The 21,767-nt window shown below is 52.0% G+C and overlaps 2 protein-coding genes across 2 annotated transcripts; one reads left to right on the top strand and one right to left on the bottom strand.

The window, feature by feature from the left end:
• Window positions 1-159: 159 nt before the first annotated feature.
• Window positions 160-1,886, bottom strand: FIESC28_08397 (uncharacterized protein; the record flags this gene model as incomplete). Its single annotated transcript, XM_031162535.1, has 2 exons — window positions 160-1,228; window positions 1,279-1,886. The coding sequence occupies 2 exons, from the start codon at window positions 1,884-1,886 to the stop codon at window positions 160-162; spliced, it is 1,677 nt and encodes a 558-aa protein (XP_031013395.1).
• A 5,056-nt stretch (window positions 1,887-6,942) lies between these two features.
• On the top strand, window positions 6,943-21,726 carry FIESC28_08396 (uncharacterized protein; the record flags this gene model as incomplete). The annotated part of the gene is made up of 1 exon (XM_031162534.1): window positions 6,943-21,726. The coding sequence occupies one exon, from the start codon at window positions 6,943-6,945 to the stop codon at window positions 21,724-21,726; it is 14,784 nt and encodes a 4,927-aa protein (XP_031013394.1).
• Window positions 21,727-21,767: the final 41 nt, after the last annotated feature.

Raw genomic sequence — 21,767 nt, 5'->3', positions numbered from 1 at the left:
TTGCTTTTAGACGAGACTAAGTCCCTGTTTTCGAGAGCGTATTTGAGTTCTCAGCTTAAAACCTCACTATCTTTACGGTTCCATAAGCGCATCGTGCCTGTGTTAGAATCCCATCTAGATATGAAATAAGCCCCTTCGATGTATCTCTACACCAGTCATCTATCGCTTAAGTCCATGCCTCTGAAACCAATTCTGATGATGCTCCTCCTCCCATCTCTTCTCCGCCCGTCTCAAAGTCGCCGAAACATCCCACAAATCCCTCCTCTGCGCCAAATCCCTCGCCGTCCTCCCCCTCCCATCCTCGACCGTCGGATCCGCCCCAAAATCCCTCAACAACCTAACAACCTCCCTCCTCTCCTCATCATCCACAACAGCCGCATAATGCAACGGTGTTCTACCATCATCTGTTTTGGCGTTGGGATCAGCTTTGCAGTCGTCTAGTAGATATTCTACGATAGCAGAAGAGCCGTAGCGCGCTGCGAGATGTAGCGGGGTACGTTCGTGGAGATCGTGGACGTTGGAGGATATGCCTGTGTCGTGGAGGAGCATTGCTATGGCGAGGTGGTCGCGTTCGCAGGCTAGGTGCAGGGGGGTTAGGCCATGGGAGTCGCGGGTCGTTGGGGAGGCGTGGCGGAGGGCGTTTGTGCAGGCTTGGATGTCGCCGTTCCATGCTGCGTCTAGGAGTGTGTCTTCAGGGGACTTCGTTGGTGGGGATGGTTGCTTTGGAGGTTGGGCTACTGATGGTGTTGGTTGAGCTGGCTTTATACCGGTTGGTACTTCCTTTGGTGGCTCCGGGACTTTTGTCTCAGGCTCAGCCGCTGGCACTGGTGGTACTTCAGCTGGTTTATCAACCTTTAGCTTGGTGCCTGTGGGAGATTCCGAGTTTGTGTCAGTAGTCTCTTTAACATTAGCTTCTCCAAAGCCAGACGGCACATCATCTGCCTTCTTTGCTTCCTCTGCCGGCTGCTCGTTAACTACCACTTCCGGTACAGCTTCACTCCTCACTCCGTCGGTCAGTTCAGTAGGCTTCGGTTCTGCATTCTCATCAACCGACTTTCGATACTTGCCCACAGGAGGCGGCTCCAAAATCGGCGAAGCAACCCTCGATGATGACCCACGAGTTGCAGCACTCGGCCGTCGTGCATAACCCGAATCAGCATTCTGTCCCGGTGCAGGCGGCGGCACAGGATTATTCAAACCAGGCGGCGCAGGTTTGCTTAGCGCACGTCTAAACCAAAGTCAGTAACCACATACAAAAAATATGGGAAGGTAACTCACGAGTAAATGTTGACCATGATCTTACTCAAAGCCCCCAACTCCTTCTCAAGATCCGCATCAGCAATCTTGATCTTCTCCTCCCACTCATCCTTATACTTGTAAGAATTATAAAACTCCTCCAAACTCCTAAAAGCCGTTCCTTCAAGGCCATCGCTACTGATCTCCTGTAACAACTTGGTCATCTCATCCAAAGCGGTTGTGGCATTCTTAATAGCTTCGTCAATCTGCTTCCTCATAGGTCCAGCATCATCGCCATCGATGATATCAGGTCGAGCTTCAAGACTGTTTTGGATCTGGGTGATGGTGTCTTTTGCTGTTGTTACTTTAGCAGAAAGTTCGTGGATTTCGGCGGGTGTTTTGCGCAGATTCATGAACCAATCTGCCCATTCTTTTGCAGTGTCGGCGTGTTCGCTAAGAGCATTTACACTGGCGTAGGTTGCGAAGGCTTGGGGGAGGTGTCTCATGAAGTCGAAGCCTTTCTTTTGAGGTTCTGGTTTATCTGGAGAGGGTTCCTGTTTCGCTGGTCTGGTGGGCTGTGTCCTTGGTGAGTGTCGTGGGCTTGCAGGTTGCATGCGGGGCGACTGGCGTGGACTGGCAGGTTGTGTCATGGGCGAATGGCGTGGATTGTTAGTATGGCTTGGTCTTCTCTCAGGTACCGGACGATGTGTCTCATTTTGTAGCGGTGGGTCTCCTCTTGAGCGAGGCCTTCCTCGAAGCATATCAGAAGCTAGATGAGGCGCTGGCCTATAACCTGAAGGAGGAGACCGCTTGCCTGCTCCGGGAGGACGTCTTGGTGACGGCGGTGCCTCATAGGAATGGAATCGTCTTGGATCTGGGCGAGAACTATCAGTCGGGTAGGACCTCATCGCAGGCCTTGCGTTAGCTGGCTTTGGAGAACTAGGCCATGGCGGCGTGTCATGTCCATGAGGTCGAGGCTCTGGTCTTTGGCGCCGAGGGCTTGGAGTTCGTCGTCGGGAAGTAGGTCTACTTTCATCTTCTGACATCCAATCTGAGTCTCTCGTCACGCGACGTCTCAGTGTCCTTCCTGCAGGCGCTGGAGGTGGTGGAGGAGGCTGTCGACCCCGGGGCGAAACAGACCGATATCCTGAATCCCTCCTTGTCGGCGCTGGACGATCATTTGGCGTTGGACGACCATAGTAAGAGTGCCTAGATGTAGAAGGATACTTTGGTCTCCGGCTTTCTGTCTCATGAGATCTAGCTCTCTCTGCAGCAGGAGGCCTCAAAGTTGGCGGGTTCGAAGGTGGTGGTGGTGGCGGTCCATGAGAACTCGTAGGTCTTGAATGAGTAGTTGTCGGTGGTTTCCTCACCGAAGGAGGTTTGGACCTCAACGAGGGTAATTTCTTGGGCATTTTTACTCAAACAGAAAAAAACACCATAAAAAATGTCATATAATTCAGGGTCCTGGCTAGGCAGTATTTAACGAGACCTGTTTGGAGCTAAAGGCGGGAGGCATGACGCCATGGCAGGGCTGGATCTGGGGGACAGGTCTGACGTGTTCTGGTGATCCACTGGAAAAGCAAGGATGGATGTCAGGGTCAGCGAGACCCTTAGCGGGCTAATGGATAGATACGATGTACAATTATATCATATGGAAGATCTATTTGTTTGCTTTTCTTTTCTTTTTTGACAGGCATATTGAAGAGCCTTGATTTAGATCTTGCATCTGTGTAACATTTCATACCAGTTTGATGAAATACACAAACAAGAATGCGTCTCGTCTTTGTCACTCGCATGACGAAGCCAGACATAATGTGCTGCCTGCCGTTAGGCTGTATCACATGATGCGCGAGATAAAAGCTGTATGATCTGTGAGATTGATGCCTAATGTGCATGTGCTGCTGCGGCATTTTGGGGTCAGCTGCTGGGATCAGCAACCCGGTCTGAGATGGAAATGGAAATAGGCTACGCAGGAGGCCTATTAGGAAATAAATCAGCGGATATCTCACTTGAACCGGTACGAAAGGTCAGTGCTTGTTCCTGGACAGAAGCTTAGACCAACAATTTGAAACGGATATAACTTCTGTGCCTTGGTTTAGAGGGAGATCTCGGGGAAATAGTCTTTGGTCCCGCACCGGTGAATCCTTAAAGATAGATATTAGAAGATCCTGCGTCATCTTGCGGGATTTCGAGGTTAAAACCTTAGGAAAATAACACGGGAATAGATGAGGAACAGATTGAAATAGAGGGAGACATATTCTTCTACGTACCACAAGGTGCCAACTACAACCTCAGTAGAGAGTGGCCACCTGCAGTATCAAGTTTTCAGGAACCATATGGAGAATCGTACATTTTGGCATAGTTGATAGTGAATTTCAACAAGAGTTTACATGCTATATAAGAGATTAAACATTGAAGACTGCAAAAGCTCATACCTGCGAATCCCAACTTTACCTACAAGCAGCTGCGGCATGCAAAAGTATCAAGTGCATTAAGAGATCACTTGCGCAAAAGAATGCAAAAAAGGAACCACGATGTTTGCAATCGTTTTTATAGGAACAGCCCGATGCGGGGGTCGAACCCGCAACCTTGAGATCGCGTACTCGTAAGAGTCTCACGCTCTACCGATTGAGCTAACCGGGCGTGGCTCTGATTGGTTGATGAAACCGCCTGTAATTGGTGTACAGGAAGTCTGCCCGGCGTCTTTACAGGTGTTCTGAAGTTGTGAACATTGATTGAGATTTCCATGAAACGAAGTTAGTTGGACCTTATATTTCTTTGAGTCTATTGAGTGTCTTTGAGCTGATTTGTTGTGAATTCCAAGTTGTGGACGCAAAGTTGTCAAGATGGGTAATGACCTGTCACAGAAAATGATGAGCAAAGCTGAGTATTCATTCACAATCCTCTTCTCCAACGCACACCAAATACTTTGCCTCTTCCAAGTACTCATGAAACTGAAATATTCATTTACTGACTATCTAGATTAACCATAGATATTATCTATTAAGAAAGAATACATGATTCTATGCTATACCAGATTACATACCCTATACTCTCACAAAATCTACACTCAACCAGCAATGCAACACGTCACATATTTTACACCTCTACCATGTTGTGTCATTGGTCCAGTAGGCGAATGCGGTCCTTCAAACCGTAAGCCACATTGTCTGTGTGCGCTACGTTTCCGTTGAATCTCCGTCCAGGAACGTTTAAGCGCCGATCGTGTTAAGTTCTGGGGGGGTTGTTGTGACTAAATCGACATGCCTGTGCGCTCGTGGCGTAACTTTATCTTGGAGCTAATGGTAATATGCTCGGGTAATGATGGTGTGTTGTGTGCCGGATCTGCAAAAGCCCTATGGACAAGATCAAGATGCCTGGCCATCATATGAATTCACCGGATGGTCTTCTGACAATGTCTGATTGTACTGGTTCTAAGTGGATATCGTGTTAGATATTGTTGAATTGGGAGAGTTCCAGATCTCTACCCCGGAAGCTAAATGACAAGAACCGGCCATGTGTCCATAGCTGCGGTTTTCGAAAGGTAAAAGACAGAAACTTGAATGCACTGGATACTTGGTACAAATGACATTCATTGGCCTCCATCTCAAGACATGAAGACGGAACGGACTCTGAGATTTCATTACCAGTCAGGTTCTCTGGAATCAAGACAAGATGGGTTGATTGGCAGTTGAGCCACTGATCTAAGCATGACGTACCACACAAGATGAAAACAGGCCTGCACATCGACCTGAACCCCTGCATTGTACCTTGCATAAAGATAAACTCTCCCCAGGTACAGATAAGGTCTCGTCCCTAGCATGAAATATCCGAGTACGCGGATAACTTTCAAAATACTGCTTTCTCCTTTTTACTGTATGCTGTCGACCTTTCACCTACCAACATGATGTTACTACATTGTACTTCTGCTGCTTCTAGAGCTACAACACTAAGGCAAATAAGCTGATCGTTACTTGTTAACAAACGAGCTTGGCATGAGCATGACCTGTTTAGTGTAAGACAAAGCCTCGTGCTGATCCGGCCCGTTCGGAATCTGAGTGACCATCGCCAAGAGAAGGCGTGCTTTGAGAAATGCTAGTGACAGCGTATGGTTTCATGCACAGTAATGGTTTCAATTACGCATTGAATACACACTTTACACGACAGGAACATCGTTTCCGTGTGGCAAATGATTAAGATGTTCGGTGAGCTGTATCAACAGGGATTTCCACCACTGGTACTACTGGATAGTGGAGAGTTGACTTCATAAAACCACTGAGAGCTGAAGCACAAATTAACCAGTCAATGAATCTTCTCCACGTGGACTACGGATAACAAGATCTAGACTCAAAGTCGCCAGTATAATGAGTGTCTTACATCTGTGTTACACAAAATGCAACTATCCCAAAATCGTAGTAGCAAATACAAGGGTCATGTGGTATTTCCGCACAAAAGGCTTAGACATCCCAGCGATCCAGACCAGATCCAGCCACAGATCGTAAAGTAACCGCACGCAGTCAAGGCGCGGGAGCTTTTCCTCCCGCGCTAGTCCCAATGGATGACCTGTGTAACACGAAATCCAGATTACGATGTGACAGATCTGTCCACGTTGGAATGTGCTGTACCCCAGAACACCTAGGTCATAAAGCAGTAAGGTCTCCCGGCGGCCGCCCTCCAGCTGACTGTACAGCGTTGACTTACAGGTTCAAGTACGTGGTAGGTAAGCTACCGGATTTAGAGAAAGATAAGCTTCTGTCAGAATTGTTAGCCTCGAGGACTAAGGAGCCTGGCTTCCGGAGCTAGTGGAGCGTCAAGGAGATGGAAGCGAGACAGATATCCACAAAAGCTATCATTTTGTCTCAGATTGACTTTCTCGATTCGATTGTCTTGAGTGATATTGTCATCTGCGGTGGCTGTTGCTGATTTCCAGCAGGCCCAGTCGCTGTGGAATTGTGAGTGACATTCATATCTGTTTGTTAGGGAGACAGGTTCAGGAGTGTCGGATTTTTGTTGTTTCGGGAGAAGATGAATGAGACAAAGCAGCTTCTGTGGCGAGGTAGCGCTTGGCTGTAGTTATGTACATATCACTTGCATAACTGTGACTTCAAATCAGCCAAACAGATCCGGCCCCTTGCAGATACGCCCAGGCATCCCAAGTCCAGGCACACCAGGCACTGTCCACACAGTACTTTGCCCAATCTCATTGTTAAAAAATCAAACGATCATACAAGATAATCCAATCCTGGCTCTCCTCTTCGCACCATTCCTTTCATGGCATACTGTCGTCTTGTTAACGGCGACATGACGGCATTCCAGGGACCAACAGCCCGGTCCAGCAACCCATTTGGCCGAGACCCTCTCCATCTTCAACAGAAACGTTTTAGGGTTTCTATGCAGGAACGTATGTGTCAGTACGGAATAAACCCGCTGTGTATGCCTGTACTCGGTTGGCATGAAGGCTTCCGTCTTAGCAACCCAAACCAGCGTGACAATGCCTTTGTAAGTTTTGTATCTCTACATCATGATTCTGCCAATTCACCAAGTGGCACAAGACCCTGAATGCGGATGCGAGGCAAGATCGACAGGCTTATAACCCTACTATGCTTCTCTCCGCGTGAGACGCGTGAATGAATCCCTATTTCGCTTCTGTATACCATATTATACTATTGTTTGTTTCTAATCCACGCTGTGCAAGCCGTCGTAACAATGCGGTCTTTGCTACAGCATTTTGTTATTGCATGTTGGGCAGCCACATGCCACGCCCAATTCGGCGTTCAAAATGATAGGTCAGTCCTGAACATTAACAACGAATTCTCAGGGGTCTGCTACACCTATGTCTCGGTTTATCCCGTCCTCGCAGACTACATCACCGTCACAAAGCCTTACAGAGGTTCAGTAACAGCTCTGTACACTGTTCCTCCGCAGGGCAATGAGCCTGGTATTGTTATTGTTGAGCAGCCGGGTGGTTCGTCGGCGCCTGAGAATGTGGTTATTCCTGCGACGGATGATAGGGAGTATGTTATTATTATAAGGCCGTATACGGGTGACAGGCCCATTTCTGCGCCGGTTACGCAGGTTGTTCCACCGAGAGATGGGAGGCCGGGACAGATTATTATTGAGACACCAGAAACTCTTGGGGCGGATGCTACGTTGGGTGTTTTGTCGCCTGTGACGTTGGAGCCGCAGGATTCGACTGGTTATGTTACTGTGCTGCAGCCTATTTCTGGCACGCTTGCATCACTTCAGCTGGTTACCATTACACCAACTGGCACGAATCGAGGATCCGTCATTATTAATGTCCCCGCTTCATCGATTAATGGCTCACCGCAGGGTATTACTCTCCAGCCCGCCTCAGCAGGCGATTATGTCACCGTGATTGAGCCCGCTGGCGTTTCATTCACTGGTACGACCCCAATCAGAATTACTGTCGCGCCGAGCGGCGACAGGCCCGGCACCATCATCATCCAAACACCGGTACCCGGAACATTGGCCCCTTTGAGTCTTGTCAATCCGGCTACCAACCCCTTGAGTTCTCTCGGTCTTCTCGCTGGTCAAACGATTACTCTTCAACCGACAGATGCGACTGGTTACGTGACCGTCATCGAGCCCGCCGAGGGAAGCGTTACTCCGACAGCGCCAATTCGAACGACGATTCCTCCGACAGGAACGAAGCCCGGTACTGTTCTCATTCAGACTCCTCCCGGAGGTGTTAATGGAAGGCCTGCTGGTGCGCCAGTTACTGGTGAGGGTGGTACAGCGTTCCCGCCTACGCGCACTCGTCCTGAGGGAGCGGTCTCGTACACAACTATTACTCGAGGTGTGCCCAACGGATTCGGTGGCTCTGGATCAGGATCAGGTTCTGGGTCCGGGTCTGGCGGTGGCTCCGCTGGCGGTGCGAACGGCGGTCAAGATGGAACTGATCAGAATGACGACGAGTTCGACTTTGGTGGTGTTCAAGGAAGACCCGGTGGATCCCAGGGTGGTGATGAAGGACCACGACAGACCCTTACCATCCCTCCCGAGGGCGGAAACCCTGGTACTGTCCTTGTCTTGACACCCGATGGTGATGGCAATGCCCAGGCCACGACTGGAGGATCTGCCGGCAACCAAGGCGGCTCAGGTAGCGGCTCTGGTGGTTCCTCTGGCGGAAGCAACCAAGGAGGAAGTGGCTCGAATACCGGGGGCTCAAGCTCAGGCTCAGGCTCTTCGTCCGGATCTGGAACAGGATCTGGCTCCTCAGGCTCCGGCCAAGGGGGAAGCTCTAGCAACGGAGGTTCCAGCAACAATGGCGGTGGAGAGTCTGGTAGCGGAGGTACCCAAGGCAATGGCTCTGGATTCCAAGGTGGCGACGGCGACGACTCATCTGGAAATGGCTCATCAGGATCAGGTACTGGAAACACCTCCGGCAATGGTGGCCGACCTGGTGATGATGACGGCGATACCTCTGGTGACGGATCATCATCAGGCTCAGGCAGCGAAGGTACCGCTGGAAATGGAGGAGGCCGACCAGGTGACGACGACGATGACACCCCAAACAACGGTGGCTCAGGCGACTCTGGAGCTGGAGGCTCTGGCAGCGGCCAAAGCAGAAGCAGTACGCGATCTGCTGGCTCCTCTCAGAACACTGGAAGCGCTTCCAATGGCGGCTCAGATGACGGCGACGACCCTCTCAAAGGTGGTACTCAAGGAGGTAACGGCTCAGAAGGTGATGACATCGACGATGATGATGAGAATAGTTCATCCTCAAGACGCACTTCCCAAACTTCGACCTCAACTCAGTCGCCGATCATTCGAACGACACCCACAACCTATGTCGTTACATCTAGCAACACAGTCATCACTATCACCGCCGACGTCGTCCAAACTCTCACCAACGACCAGTCCACAGCAACTCGCCGCTCAACAAGCACCGGATCAAGCAGCATCAATGGTGAACTCGAGGGGTTTGGTAGTGGTAGTCAAGGCCCTGCAGACAGCACGAGCTTCACAAGGGCTGGTAACAGCCGGACTACCTCTGACGCCGAAGAGGATGCTACTACTATTCTGACGAATGCGCCGCCTCAAGTCAATCCCGACCCGGCTGCTTCATCCTCGGGCTTTACTAACACGGTTGATACGGCTATGCGACCTGGTGGCAGTGGACAGAGTAGTTGGAGCTCCAGTAGGACTACAACGAGCGGTCAAAGCACAAGGTCTTCGGCTGGTGGTGAAGAGGGCGGCTCGGATGAGACTGATGCTGCATCGTCCACCACTCGACCGTCCACTTCGGCTGGTGGAAGCGGTTCTGGCTCAGCATCTTCAGGTTCGAACCAGGGTGCGACCGGTTCCCAGGCTGCCGGCAGCTCACAGTCCGCTTCGACACAATCGACTACATCTTCCTCTTCGACTAGACCTCTCACAGGCGAACCTGCCAATCTTGGAAGCGGCTCTAGCGCTGTTGGACAGAGTACCACATCGACTTCAGCACAAGGAAGTGGTTCAGCTTCAGCATCCAGCGCATCAGGCTCTTCAAGCTCTCAGTCTGGAGCTTCAACTTCGCCCGGCGCAAACACTAGACCCGGCGACGAAACAGTGAGTCAAGGGTCTTCCACTACATCTTCTCGGCCTTCAACCACAACTTCATCGTCATCCTCGGCTTCGACACGGATTACTACCACTACTTCACAAGAGGTTATCATCATCGACACGCTCGTTGGCTCACAAAGCGTCGCTGAGTCGGATCGTGTGCCACAGGGCGACGAGGAGACATCTTTTACTCGCGGAACAACGAGCGCGACGACTGGTACCACTGCTGGCGATGATGACGAAGAATCTGCGACATCTGCTGGAGCCTCAAGCGCTACTGCGTCGAGTTCTGGTGCGTCGAATGCTGGCAGCCAGACTACCTCTCAAGCTGCTGGGTCTCCCATCACTGGAGATGACGATGAAGATGATACAGAGTCTTCTTCCACCCAAACGGGGCTTACTGGACAGCCTGCTGGTGGCGCTGGTACATCGACTGCTGGTGATGATGAGGATGATGAGGCTACTACAGTGCTTTCTAATGCACCGCCAATTGTTGTTCAGCCAACTGATGGAACTGCATCTAACGGCTCTGATCTTGATGATACAGCCACTGCTTCTGACGACGAAGCTTCGGCGACAGGGTCCACCGGTACCGCGACTGGGGATGATGACACTCCTCAGTCAACAGGCGCTGGCTCAGGTGACGATGATGACGATGAAGAGGACCCCAGTGCGACTGGCACCGCTGGCCCTCAGGATCCCGAAGCTGGAGAAACTGCCTCAGCGACAGCTACAGACGGAGCTGAAGAGACTGGCACAGATGAGGATGACGACGATGTCAGCTTGATCAGTCCTCAGATGCCTGTTCCCACTAGACCCTTACCCAGTATTTCTGATAGCCTATCTGCTACAGATGATGATGACCTTGCTACTGAGATTGGAGAAACTGCCACAGACGACCCCAATATTGAAGCTAGCGTAACCGTCGGACTCGGTGTCTCCTCTGGGGTTTCGGATGACGATGAAGCTTCTGAGACAGCCGCCGATGATGATGCAAAAGAGACTGGAACCAGAGTAGTAGGTGGACCTGCTGGAACTGGTGTAGCTGGTACTGGCGCGGCTGGTGATGATGATGATGGTGACGATGAGCCCAGTGTCACCACGGGTGCTGATGCTGGCGAACCATCGGCGACTGATGTAGATGATGGTAGCGAGCCCTCTGACTCCGACATCGCTACTGACGATCAAGTATCTGCTACTGACACAAACACTGAAGATGATAGCCAACCCACCACCGGCGGATCTGGAGGAGACCCTGAAGCTACCATCACAGATGATGCCGACAGAGGTTCGCCGACAGTCACCTTCTTCCGTCTAGGCCGTGGCCAATTCAGAACAACACTCTTCATCCCACCAGAAGCTACCAATGAACCCTGGACCGTCATCATCGAAACGCCCGGCACAGAGACCCAATCTGAAGGTGCGACGGCTCGCGGAGAAGATGATGTTCTTGCTACCGAGCCCGCAATCACTGGAACTGCCAACATCACACTCTTCAGAGCTGGATCTAGTCCTCAGAGAAGAACCTTCTACATCGCTGCTAGAGAGTCTGATCAGCCTGGTACTGTCATCATCGAGACACCAACCTTTGCGACTGTTTCGCCGACTGTTACTGCGACGCCGATTGCTTCCGATGATGGCCTTAGTGAAAGCTCTGCCATTGAGAATAATATCAGGCCTAATGAGACAGTTTACAGCTCTGGCACTGGTTCTACTACCAGGACGCTGTATATCCCTCCAACTGGCTCAGGTGCACCTGGTATCATTATTATTGAGACACCCGCTTCAAGTGCTACTCCTACTGCTACTGGTACTGGAGACGAAGATGAAGATGAAGATGAGGATGAGGCTGAGGATACTGCTACTGATACCAGATCTGGTACTACCATCTTCACAGTAGGCACTGGGACAGTGACTACAACTATCTTCATCCCACCCGAGACCTTAGGTGATCCTGGCACATTCATCGTCGAGACGCCCGCTTCAGGAACAGATGACAACCCCGTTTCCGACAACGACGACGAGGAGGCTACTGGTTCCGAAGCAATCATCACACCAGCTCCCAGCGGCATCATCGATCAAGAGGGCGAAGGCAATCTCACACTCTACCGATCCGGCGCAAGCTCGACCCGTCGCACGATCTTCATCCCACCGACATCAAGCGGCGACAGATGGACCGTCGTCATCGAGACACCTTCATCACAGACCGAGCTTTCAGAAACCGGAATTGCAGCAACTGCGCCAGGTTTCCAAACAACACAAGCTTCAGTCACTGGAACTGCGAACTTCACTCTGTTCAGAGCTGGCCCTGCAACGACACGAAGAACATTCTACATCGCACCTACTACGACAGCTGAGCCCGGAACAATTGTTATTGAAACACCAACTTTTAGATCTTCCAGTGGTCCCACTGCAAACCCTGCTACGACTACTGATGCTATTTCTGCTGCGTCGACTACTACTGTGATTCTTCAGGGTATCGGGACTAGGGCGACGACTTATTATTCTCCGCCAGCTAGTTCAGGTGACCCTGGTACTTTGTACATTGAGAGTCCAGCGGTCGGTGGGACTCAAGATCCTGAAGCTACTGAGACTGATGACAGAACTGATGGTGCGACGGGAACTGGTCTACCGCCTGGTGTTCTTCCCAATGTCACCGTATCTAGCGGTATCGCGGGATCTGTTACACAAACTGTGTACTTCCCTCCGGGTACTTCTGGAGAAGCTGGTACCTTTGTTATCGAATTTGGAACGGATGGGCCTGCGGCCTCTGCAACTGGCGATGCCGGTGGCGGCGACGACGATGACGACGAAGATGTCATCTCGGCTGCTACTACGGTCACAAGCTCCAGAGGAGGATCTGCTTCTACCACAAGAACGATCTACATCCCTCCTACAGCTTCCGGAGAGCCTGGAACTCTTATTGTCGAGACACCTACCGGTGGCTCTGGAGCTAGCGCAACAGGGGATGAGGATGATGCGGAAGAGACTGGTGATCCTGACGATGTCATCTCGGCGACTACTACCACTACTATCTACCGTGGTGGTCCTGCTTCGGTGACGAGAACGATTTATGATCCACCTACAGCATCTGGTGAACCTGGTACTCTTATCATCATCACTCCCACAGGGGGATCTGGAGCGAGCGCGACAGATGATGATGACTCTCAGGGTACTGGCACTGCGTCTGCTACAGATGATGATACCGACGATGCTACCGCAACTGACTCTCGAACTGATTCAGATGAGGACATCATCTCAGCGACAACGACAACAACTGTCTACAGCGGTGGTCCTGCCGCGATCACAAGCACGATTTATATCCCTCCTACTGCTTCAGATCAACCTGGTACCCTTATCATCGTGACACCTACCGGAGGCTCTGATGCTAGTGCTACCGGCGATGACGATGCAGAGGAGACGGGCGATATTACCATCACTGACATCGGCATAATTGAAGCGACGACTACTTTCACTAGCTACAGAGGTGGCACAGATTCAGTCACCAGGACTGTATATATTCCTCCTACTGCCTCTGATGAACCTGGAACACTCATTATTGAGACGCCTACATCTGGGCCAGATGATGATGATGGTGATGACGACTCTGGAGTCACAGGTACAGGGGCAAGCAGCCCAACTGCGGTTCTCACTTCCGGTCGGAATGTGACCATTTACACTGGTGGACCTGCTTCGTCTACCACAACGCGCTTCATTCCTGCTACTGTGTCGGGTGAACAAGGGACCGTGGTCATTGAGACTCCTACGGCAGGACCTCAGGCTACAGGCATTGGTAATGTGACCATTGTTACTGGCGGTCCTGCGACCGTCACTCAGACTCGCTATGTTCCTGCTGCAATTACAGGCGAGCCTGGCACTATTGTCATCGAGACGCCCACTGGTGCTGGAGACAGACAGACAGCTACAGACGATGATGATAGTACACTGCCTTCGGAAACCGGCAATGACGCTACGATAACCTCTCCCGGCAACGTTACCGTCACGAGTGGTAGACCTGGTTCAGCTACAAGCACTGTCTACATCCCACCCACGGCTTCCGGGGAGACTGGAACTATCATCATCGAATACCCAACAGGTGACGATGATGGTAATCCCGCGACCGGTACAGCTGAAGACGATCCTATCATCATTGCGCCTACTGCCTCGGGTGGTAACTCAACTATCATCCGTGGTGGTCCAGCCAGCGTTACTACAACCATCTACATCCCACCCACAGCATCTGGCGAAGGCGGCATTATCATAATCGAGACACCTACAGGCAATGATGATGATACTGATGCGTCTGAGACTGGAACTACCACAGATGCCCCTGCTGCAACTGGCGGTCCTGGCAACACTACTATCACCACTGGAGCCCCAGGAACAGCTACAGAGACCGTTTACTTCCCACCCGATGACCCAAGCGAGAGCGGTACTGTTATTGTAGTAACGCCTGCGTCAGCTACCACGGTCTATAGCGGTGGTCCAGTCACTGCTCCAGTCACTCAATTCATCTCCGCAACAGCATCCGGGGAGCTGGACACAGTACTCATCGAGACACCAACCACAGGTGCAGAAGCTACGCGTTCTAGTACTACCGTTTTTGGTGGCGGCTCTGGTAGTACGACTAGAACTGTCGTTTTATCTGCCACTGCATCGGGCGAACCTGATACTGTCTTCGTCATCACACCTACTGCTGGTGGAGCGACAGGTTCAGATGCTGGTGACGACGTTGAGGCAACTACTATTACCCGTGGTGGCCCAGCGGCTGTTGAGACGACTATCACTGTTACCGGTGTTTCTGGACAGCCTGATACCGTTTACGTTGAGACTCCGACGAGGTCTGCTGGAGATGACCCGGCAGAGACCGGCGATGACACTGATCGTGAAGATGATGCAATCACCACTATTACCAGAGGCGGCCCAGCTTCCGTCGCAACGACAATTACAGTTACTGGAGTTTCTGGACAGCCGGACGTAGTTTATGTTGAGACCCCGACAAGGTCCGCTGGCGAAGAAGATGCTGAGGTTACGACGATCACCAGAGGCGGCCCAGCCTCTGTAGCAACTACAATTACTGTCACTGGTGTATCGGGTCAACCTGACGTTGTCTACGTGGAGACTCCCACTGGCGATGATGATGGCGCGGTCACAACGATCACCCGAGGTGGTCCCGCTTCAGTCGCGACGACAATAACGGTGACTGGTGTATCTGGCCAGCCGGATATCGTGTATGTGGAAACACCTACGGGCGGCGCAGCTTCGGAAACTGATGGCGAACCTGCGCCCACGACAATTACGAGAGGAGGAACAGCCTCTGTCGCAACCACGGTTACTGTCCAAGGTGTATCTGGAGAACCAGATACTGTCTACGTGGTAACTCCTACTACTGGCACAGCTTCAGAGACTGATAATAACGGACTTGAGCCTACAACAATTACCAGAGGTGGGCCAGCTTCGGTCGCCACAACTGTTACCATCCCCGGCACACCAGGAGGTCGGGATACCGTTTACGTGGAAACCCCGACTGGTGTTGGGGCCACTACATTCACCAGAGGTGGTCCGGCTACAGTAGAGACAACAGTCACTGTTACAGGCGCATCTGGGGAACCAGATACTGTCTACGTGGAGACACCTACCGGATCAGTTACAGTCTCGGCTTCTGGCACCGATGATGACGAAGATGAAGGCGAGGCCACTACGATCACCAGAGGCGGACCGGCTTCAGCCGAAACAACAATCACTGTCACAGGAGCTTCAGGTCAACCCGATACTGTCTACGTTGAGACTCCTACTGGATCGGCTAGAGAGTCCGCTTCCGCGTCAGATGCTGGTGATGATGAACCTGAGGCTACCACAATTACCCGTGGCGGCCCTGCATCAGTTGCAACCACAATTACCATTTCAGGCGCCTCTGGCCAACCAGACACTGTTTATGTCGAGACCCCAACATCCTCTGGGCAGACTGACATCGATACAGCTATTGCTACTACTATTACCCGTGGTGGACCGGCCTCAGCTGCAACGACTGTCACTATTCAGGGCAGCTCAGGCCAGCCGGGTACGGCTTATATAGTAACTCCAACAAGCGCAGCCTCGGATACTAGTGATGAGATCGAGACTACCACAATTACCCGCGGTGGCCCAGCCTCAGTTGCGACCACAGTCACTATACCAGGCGCATCGGGTCAACCGGACACTGTTTATGTCGAGACCCCGACAGACACAGCTGATATCAATACATCCTTGGCTACCACCATTACACGTGGTGGAACCGCCTCAGTTCCTACAACTGTCACTGTTCAAGGTAATTCCGGCCAGCCAGGTACAGCCTATGTTGTAACTCCGACCGACGCAGCTTCTGAAACTGTCGATGAAGACGGTGTTACTACGATTACTCGTGGTGGACCGGGCTCGGTTGCAACTACCATTACCTTTACGGGTGTGTCAGGCCAGCCAGATGTAGTCTATGTCGAGACTCCGACTACAGGACCCTCGGAGACTGGTGACGAGAGCGAGGTTACTACAATTACTAGAGGCGGACCTGCCACCGTGGCTACAACTATTACTGTCACTGGTGCATCAGATCAGCCAGATACGGTTTACGTCGAAACTCCCACTGGCTCAGCTGCGGAGGATGATGCTACTACCATCACTCGAGGTGGACCAGCGTCAGTGGCAACAACGATTACTGTGACAGGCGTATCAGGTCAACCAGATACAGTTTATGTCGAAACCCCAACTACTGGTGCAGCTCAAGCTACCACCATCACCAGAGGCGGACCTGCCGCTGTAGCTACCACGGTTACAGTTACTGGAGCATCAGGTCAGCCTGATACAGTTTATGTTGAAACGCCAACTGGCTCATCTGACGATGATGAGATTGAGGCTACTACCATTACCAGAGGCGGCCCTGTCTCAGAGGCCACGACAATCACTATCCCTGGTACAACTGGTCAGCCAGATGTTGTCGTTATTGAGACACCTGAAGCTTCAGCGACTAACGACGACGACGAGGAGGTCCAATATACCACTATCATTCGAGGTGGCCCTGTGACAGCTGCTACTATTGCCACCATTCCTGGTGTTTCGGGTGGTCCTGACACTGTCTTTATCGAGACACCAACTACCTCGGGTGCCGGTGTTGAGGCTACCACGATCACTACAGGTGCCCCTGTCTCTGTCGCGACAACAATCACTATTCCCGGCGTGTCAGGCGCTCCAGATACCGTCCTCATCCAGACACCAACCGAGTCCAGCGACGACGAAGAACCTTCAGCTACCGGTGATGATGATGAGGAGGAGGAGATAGCTACTACCATTACCCAGGGAGGTCCGGTAACGACTGCAACTACAATCACCCTCCCTGGCGAATCTGGCGAGCCTGGCACAGCCGTTGTGGAGACGCCGACTGGTGTTGTTGTTACTCCTCAAGGTCGACCCAACACGACGGTCTACACAGGTGGTTCTGTCACAGCCCCTCAGACAAGATATGTATCAGCTACAGTTTCTGGCGAGCTCGATACAATCATTGTCGTAACACCGACTGCTGCTGATGATGTTGAGTATACCACGACTGTCAGAGGCGGATCCGGCACTGCTACTCGTACTATCACCTTGGAGCCTGATTCTCCTGATGATCTTGGAACTGTTATTATCGAGACTCCAACGGGCTCTGCTGGTGATGAAGATGAAGAGACTGCCACCGATGGCGACACGACTGCGACCGCTACTGACGACACTGAGGACGTCGAGTATACTACTATCACTAGTGGAGGTTCCGGCACAGCCACTCGCACTATCACGCAGCAACCTGATGATCCCGATGAACTTGGAACGGTTATTGTTGTGACTCCGACAGGCTCTGGTGGAGATGAGGATGAGACGGCAACGGATTCCAATACTTCGGCTACTGCCACGGACGATGCTGACGATGTTGAGTACACTACTATTACCAGTGGTGGATCAGGAACTGTCACTCGCACAATCACACAGGAGCCCGACTCCCCTGGTGAACTCGGCACCAAGATCGTGATCACCCCAACCAGGTCTCCTGGTGATGATGAGATTGAGTATACCACCACTACCAGAGGTGGATCCGGAACTGTTACACGCACAGTTACATTGCGGCCTGACTCTCCCGACGAACTTGGTACGGTTATTATCGAGACCCCCACGGGAGCTGATGATGGCGATAGTGAGGCCTCAGCTACTCCTACTGCTACAGTTGATACGGATGAGATTGAATACACTACCACTACCAGAGGCTGGTCTGGTACTGCCACACGTATAGTTACACTGCAGCCTGACTCTCCTGATGAGTTTGGCACAGTTATAGTCGAGACTCCCACCGGAACCGACAATGACGATGATGAACCATCTGCTACTGCTACAGATGGCGCAGATATTGAGTATACGACTACTACCAGAGGGTGGTCCGGTACTGCTACACGCACAGTTACATTGCAACCGGATTCTTCCGATGAACCCGGTACAGTCATCGTTGAAACCCCCACAGGAGCTAATGATGACGACGATGAGGCATCAGCTACTCCTACAGATGAAATCGAGTATACAACGGTCTTCAGTGGTGGCCCTGTCACTGCCAGCGTCACAAGAACGCTTCAGCCTGGCTCCCCAGGAGACTTGGGTACCGTTGTCATTGAAACACCAACTGAATCTACGGACTATGATCAGTACACCACTGTATTTGTTGGTGGTCCCGCCAATGTTCCTCGAACTACCACCATCTCCCCAGCATCATCGGGAGGACTTGGCACTGTTCGTATTGAGACACCCACCGCCCCTGTCAATGAAGATATCGAGTACACGACGGTCTTCACCGGAGGATTAGTGACAGGTTCACGAACGATCACACTCGCTCCAGGATCTTCAGGAGACATGGGTACTGTGATCGTCGAAACACCAACTGGTGCCCCTGGGGATGATGATGATGATGACGAGGTTGAATACACGACAATCTTCAGCGGAGGACCAGTTACTGCATCTAGAACGAGGACCCTCGCTCCGGGCACTGCAGGTGGTCTCGGCACTGTCATCATTGAGACACCCACTGGTGCGTCTGATGATGAGATCGAGTATACTACGATCTTCACTGGTGGTCCAGTTACAGCGTCTACAACCAGAACACTGGCCCCAGGTACCGCCGGCGGTCTTGGTACTGTTATCGTCGAAACACCCACTGGAGCCGATAATGAAGAGAATCCAACTGCCACAGAAACTGATGACGAGATCGAGTACACCACCGTCTTCAGTGGAGGTCCAGTAACTGCATCGCGAACAACTACCTTGGCACCTGATCAGCCTGGTGACTTGGGCACAGTCGTCATTGAAACACCGACTGGTACTATTGATGATGGCGACAGAGACCCTAGTGCTACAGCTACGGACGACGAGATTGAGTACACTACTGTCTTCACTGCTGCGGATGTTACTGCTTCAAGGACTACCACTCTCGCGCCCGGTGCTCCTGGTGATCTCGGCACAGTCGTTATTGAAACGCCCACTGCTGCGGATGACGATGAGATCGAGTACACTACTATCTACAGCGGCGGATCCGTTACCGCTGAAAGAACGACCACTCTGGCTCCTGGAGAGCCCGGAGACCTCGGAACAGTCATCGTCGAGACCCCTGCTGCCTCACCGATTGACACTACCACTGCGACAATCAGCGGAGAACCAGTTGTGATCGTGAGGTTCCCCAACACTACCATCTACAGTGGTTATACCGGATCTACCACACAAACGCTTTACTACCCTCCTGCTTCAGACGCAACAAGTGCCCAGGGTACTGTGGTCATTGAGACACCTACTTCTGGTTTCGAGCCGTATAATGTTACCCGTACTGTTGGCGGCCCTGCTTCTGTTAGAACGACTATCTACATTCCTCCTACAGCGTCTGGTGAGCCTGGTGAGGTTATTATTCAGACACCAACAGCTTCAGCCAGCGCCACTGCAGAAGAGCCACTTGGCATGAATACAACACTCTACAGTGGTGGTCCAGGTTCAGTTGAGACGACTATCTACTACCCACCTGCAACAGATGATCCCGATAGAGTCGGCACAGTGGTCGTTCAAACGCCTACGGCTGGAGCTCCTGCAACTACATCAGCATTCGTTATCGCGAACGTTACAATTACGGTAGGCGGTCCAGCAGGTATCACCACAACAGTCTACGTTCCTCCCTTATCGTCCAACGAACCTGGAACAATCATCATCCAGACCCCAACAACCACTCTCGAACCAACGTCAGCTTCACCAGTACAGAACATCACCCGCACGGTCGGAGGACCAGCTTCAGTCCCAGAAACAATTTACATTCCTCCCACTGCACCCGGAGAACCTGGAACAGTCCTCATTCAAACACCAACAGCAGGCTCGGCTACCGCTGCACCAGCTGCTACTACATCTGCACCGATCGTTCCTACAACCAATACTACGATCTTTATAGCTGCGCCAAGCACTGCTACAGCTGGCACAACCCTCTACGTACCACCGACTGCCAGCGGAGAGCCAGGAACTGTTATCGTGCAGACTCTTGTTGCAACGACTGGCCCGATCACGTCTGCTTCAATTACACCCGCACCGATCGTTCCCACAACCAACACAACGATCTTTGTCGCTGCTGCAGCTACGGCTACAGTTGAGACTACGCTTTATGTACCGCCTACGGCTAGTGGAGAGCCGGGCACTGTTATTGTTCAGACTCTTGTTGCTACGCCTTCTTCTGCTTCGATGGTGTCGGTTAGCTTGGAGACTCCTGTTACTACGGTCAGCTCTTCTAGCTCGGCCGCTCCTCCAGCGGCGACATCTACCTCCATTAGTGTAGCTGCTCCTGCTGCGTCGTCGACTTCAAGTAGCGCTGTTGTTGTGCCTCCCACATCGACTTCAAGCAGTCCTGCCGTGGTGGTTCCAACGACTTCGTCAAGCAGTGCCGCTGTGGTTCCAACTACTTCTTCTTCGAGTGCTGCTGTCGTGGTTCCCTCAACATCATCCTCAACCAGCGCTCCGGCGGCTGTCTCAACAAGCACATCTGCCCCTGCAGTCGTCGTACCACCAACCACTACATCAAGCCGCTCATCAACATCCACCTTCCCATCACCTGTCGGCATGCCAACCTTCAACTGCGACGGCTTCGGCTACATCGTCTCAAGCTTGCTCCGCCCCAGTCTCACAAGAGTTAATCTCATCACCGGCGCCCGAACGACTATCTACGATGGCATCGGTCCCGGTCTGGGCATTAACGGTGTCGGATTCAACCCTACTGACGGCTACATCTATGGCTTTGCAACCCAGGGTCTTCTTGTCAATCTTCTTTGTGGTCTACTCGGATGTCCCCAGTCGCAGCTCATCCGTATTGCCAGCAACGGCAATTGGGAACTTCTCCCACTTGTTCTCCAAACGCAGACGATTAGCATGGGTGATTTTGATGATCAGGGCCGCCTGTTCGTTTCAGAGGGTGGAAAGAAATGGTGGTCTATCAATCTAGCGAAGGGTAATCGGAACTTTGGAAAGCAAATTGCGGAGGGTACTTCAAGCGCGGATCTGCTTAGCGGTGTTGGTGATTGGAGTTACGTCCCTGGCGGAGGCACTTATCTCTATTCTGTCCAGGCATCAGTCCTCGAGTCAGGTCTTCTGCAGACCAATATTGTGCGCTGGTCTACATCCACAAACAAGTGGGAGGCCTTCAGATCCTACCCCGGAATTCTCCTTACAGCGCTTAATCTGGTTTGGGGTGCTACGATTGCTGCACCGAACAATGTACTGTTTGCGCAGGAGAACATCTTGGGTCAGACGTGGAGGTTCGATTTGGCAAGCGGGGCGAGTCCCGTGGCTATCCAAGGAGGCAATATCTTGAACTTGAATGGTGATGGAGCGAAGTGCGCAACTGGCGCTGTTGTTTAAATGACATGAGAGCGGCAAGATTGGCAACAAGCCGCGAGGAT

Source organism: Fusarium coffeatum, assembly GCF_003316985.1.
Source record: "Fusarium coffeatum strain FIESC_28 chromosome Unknown BRIP53273_contig_195, whole genome shotgun sequence".
In the NCBI taxonomy this organism is placed as follows: Eukaryota; Fungi; Ascomycota; class Sordariomycetes; order Hypocreales; family Nectriaceae; genus Fusarium; species Fusarium coffeatum.
This window is presented reverse-complemented; position numbering and strand designations above follow the sequence as displayed.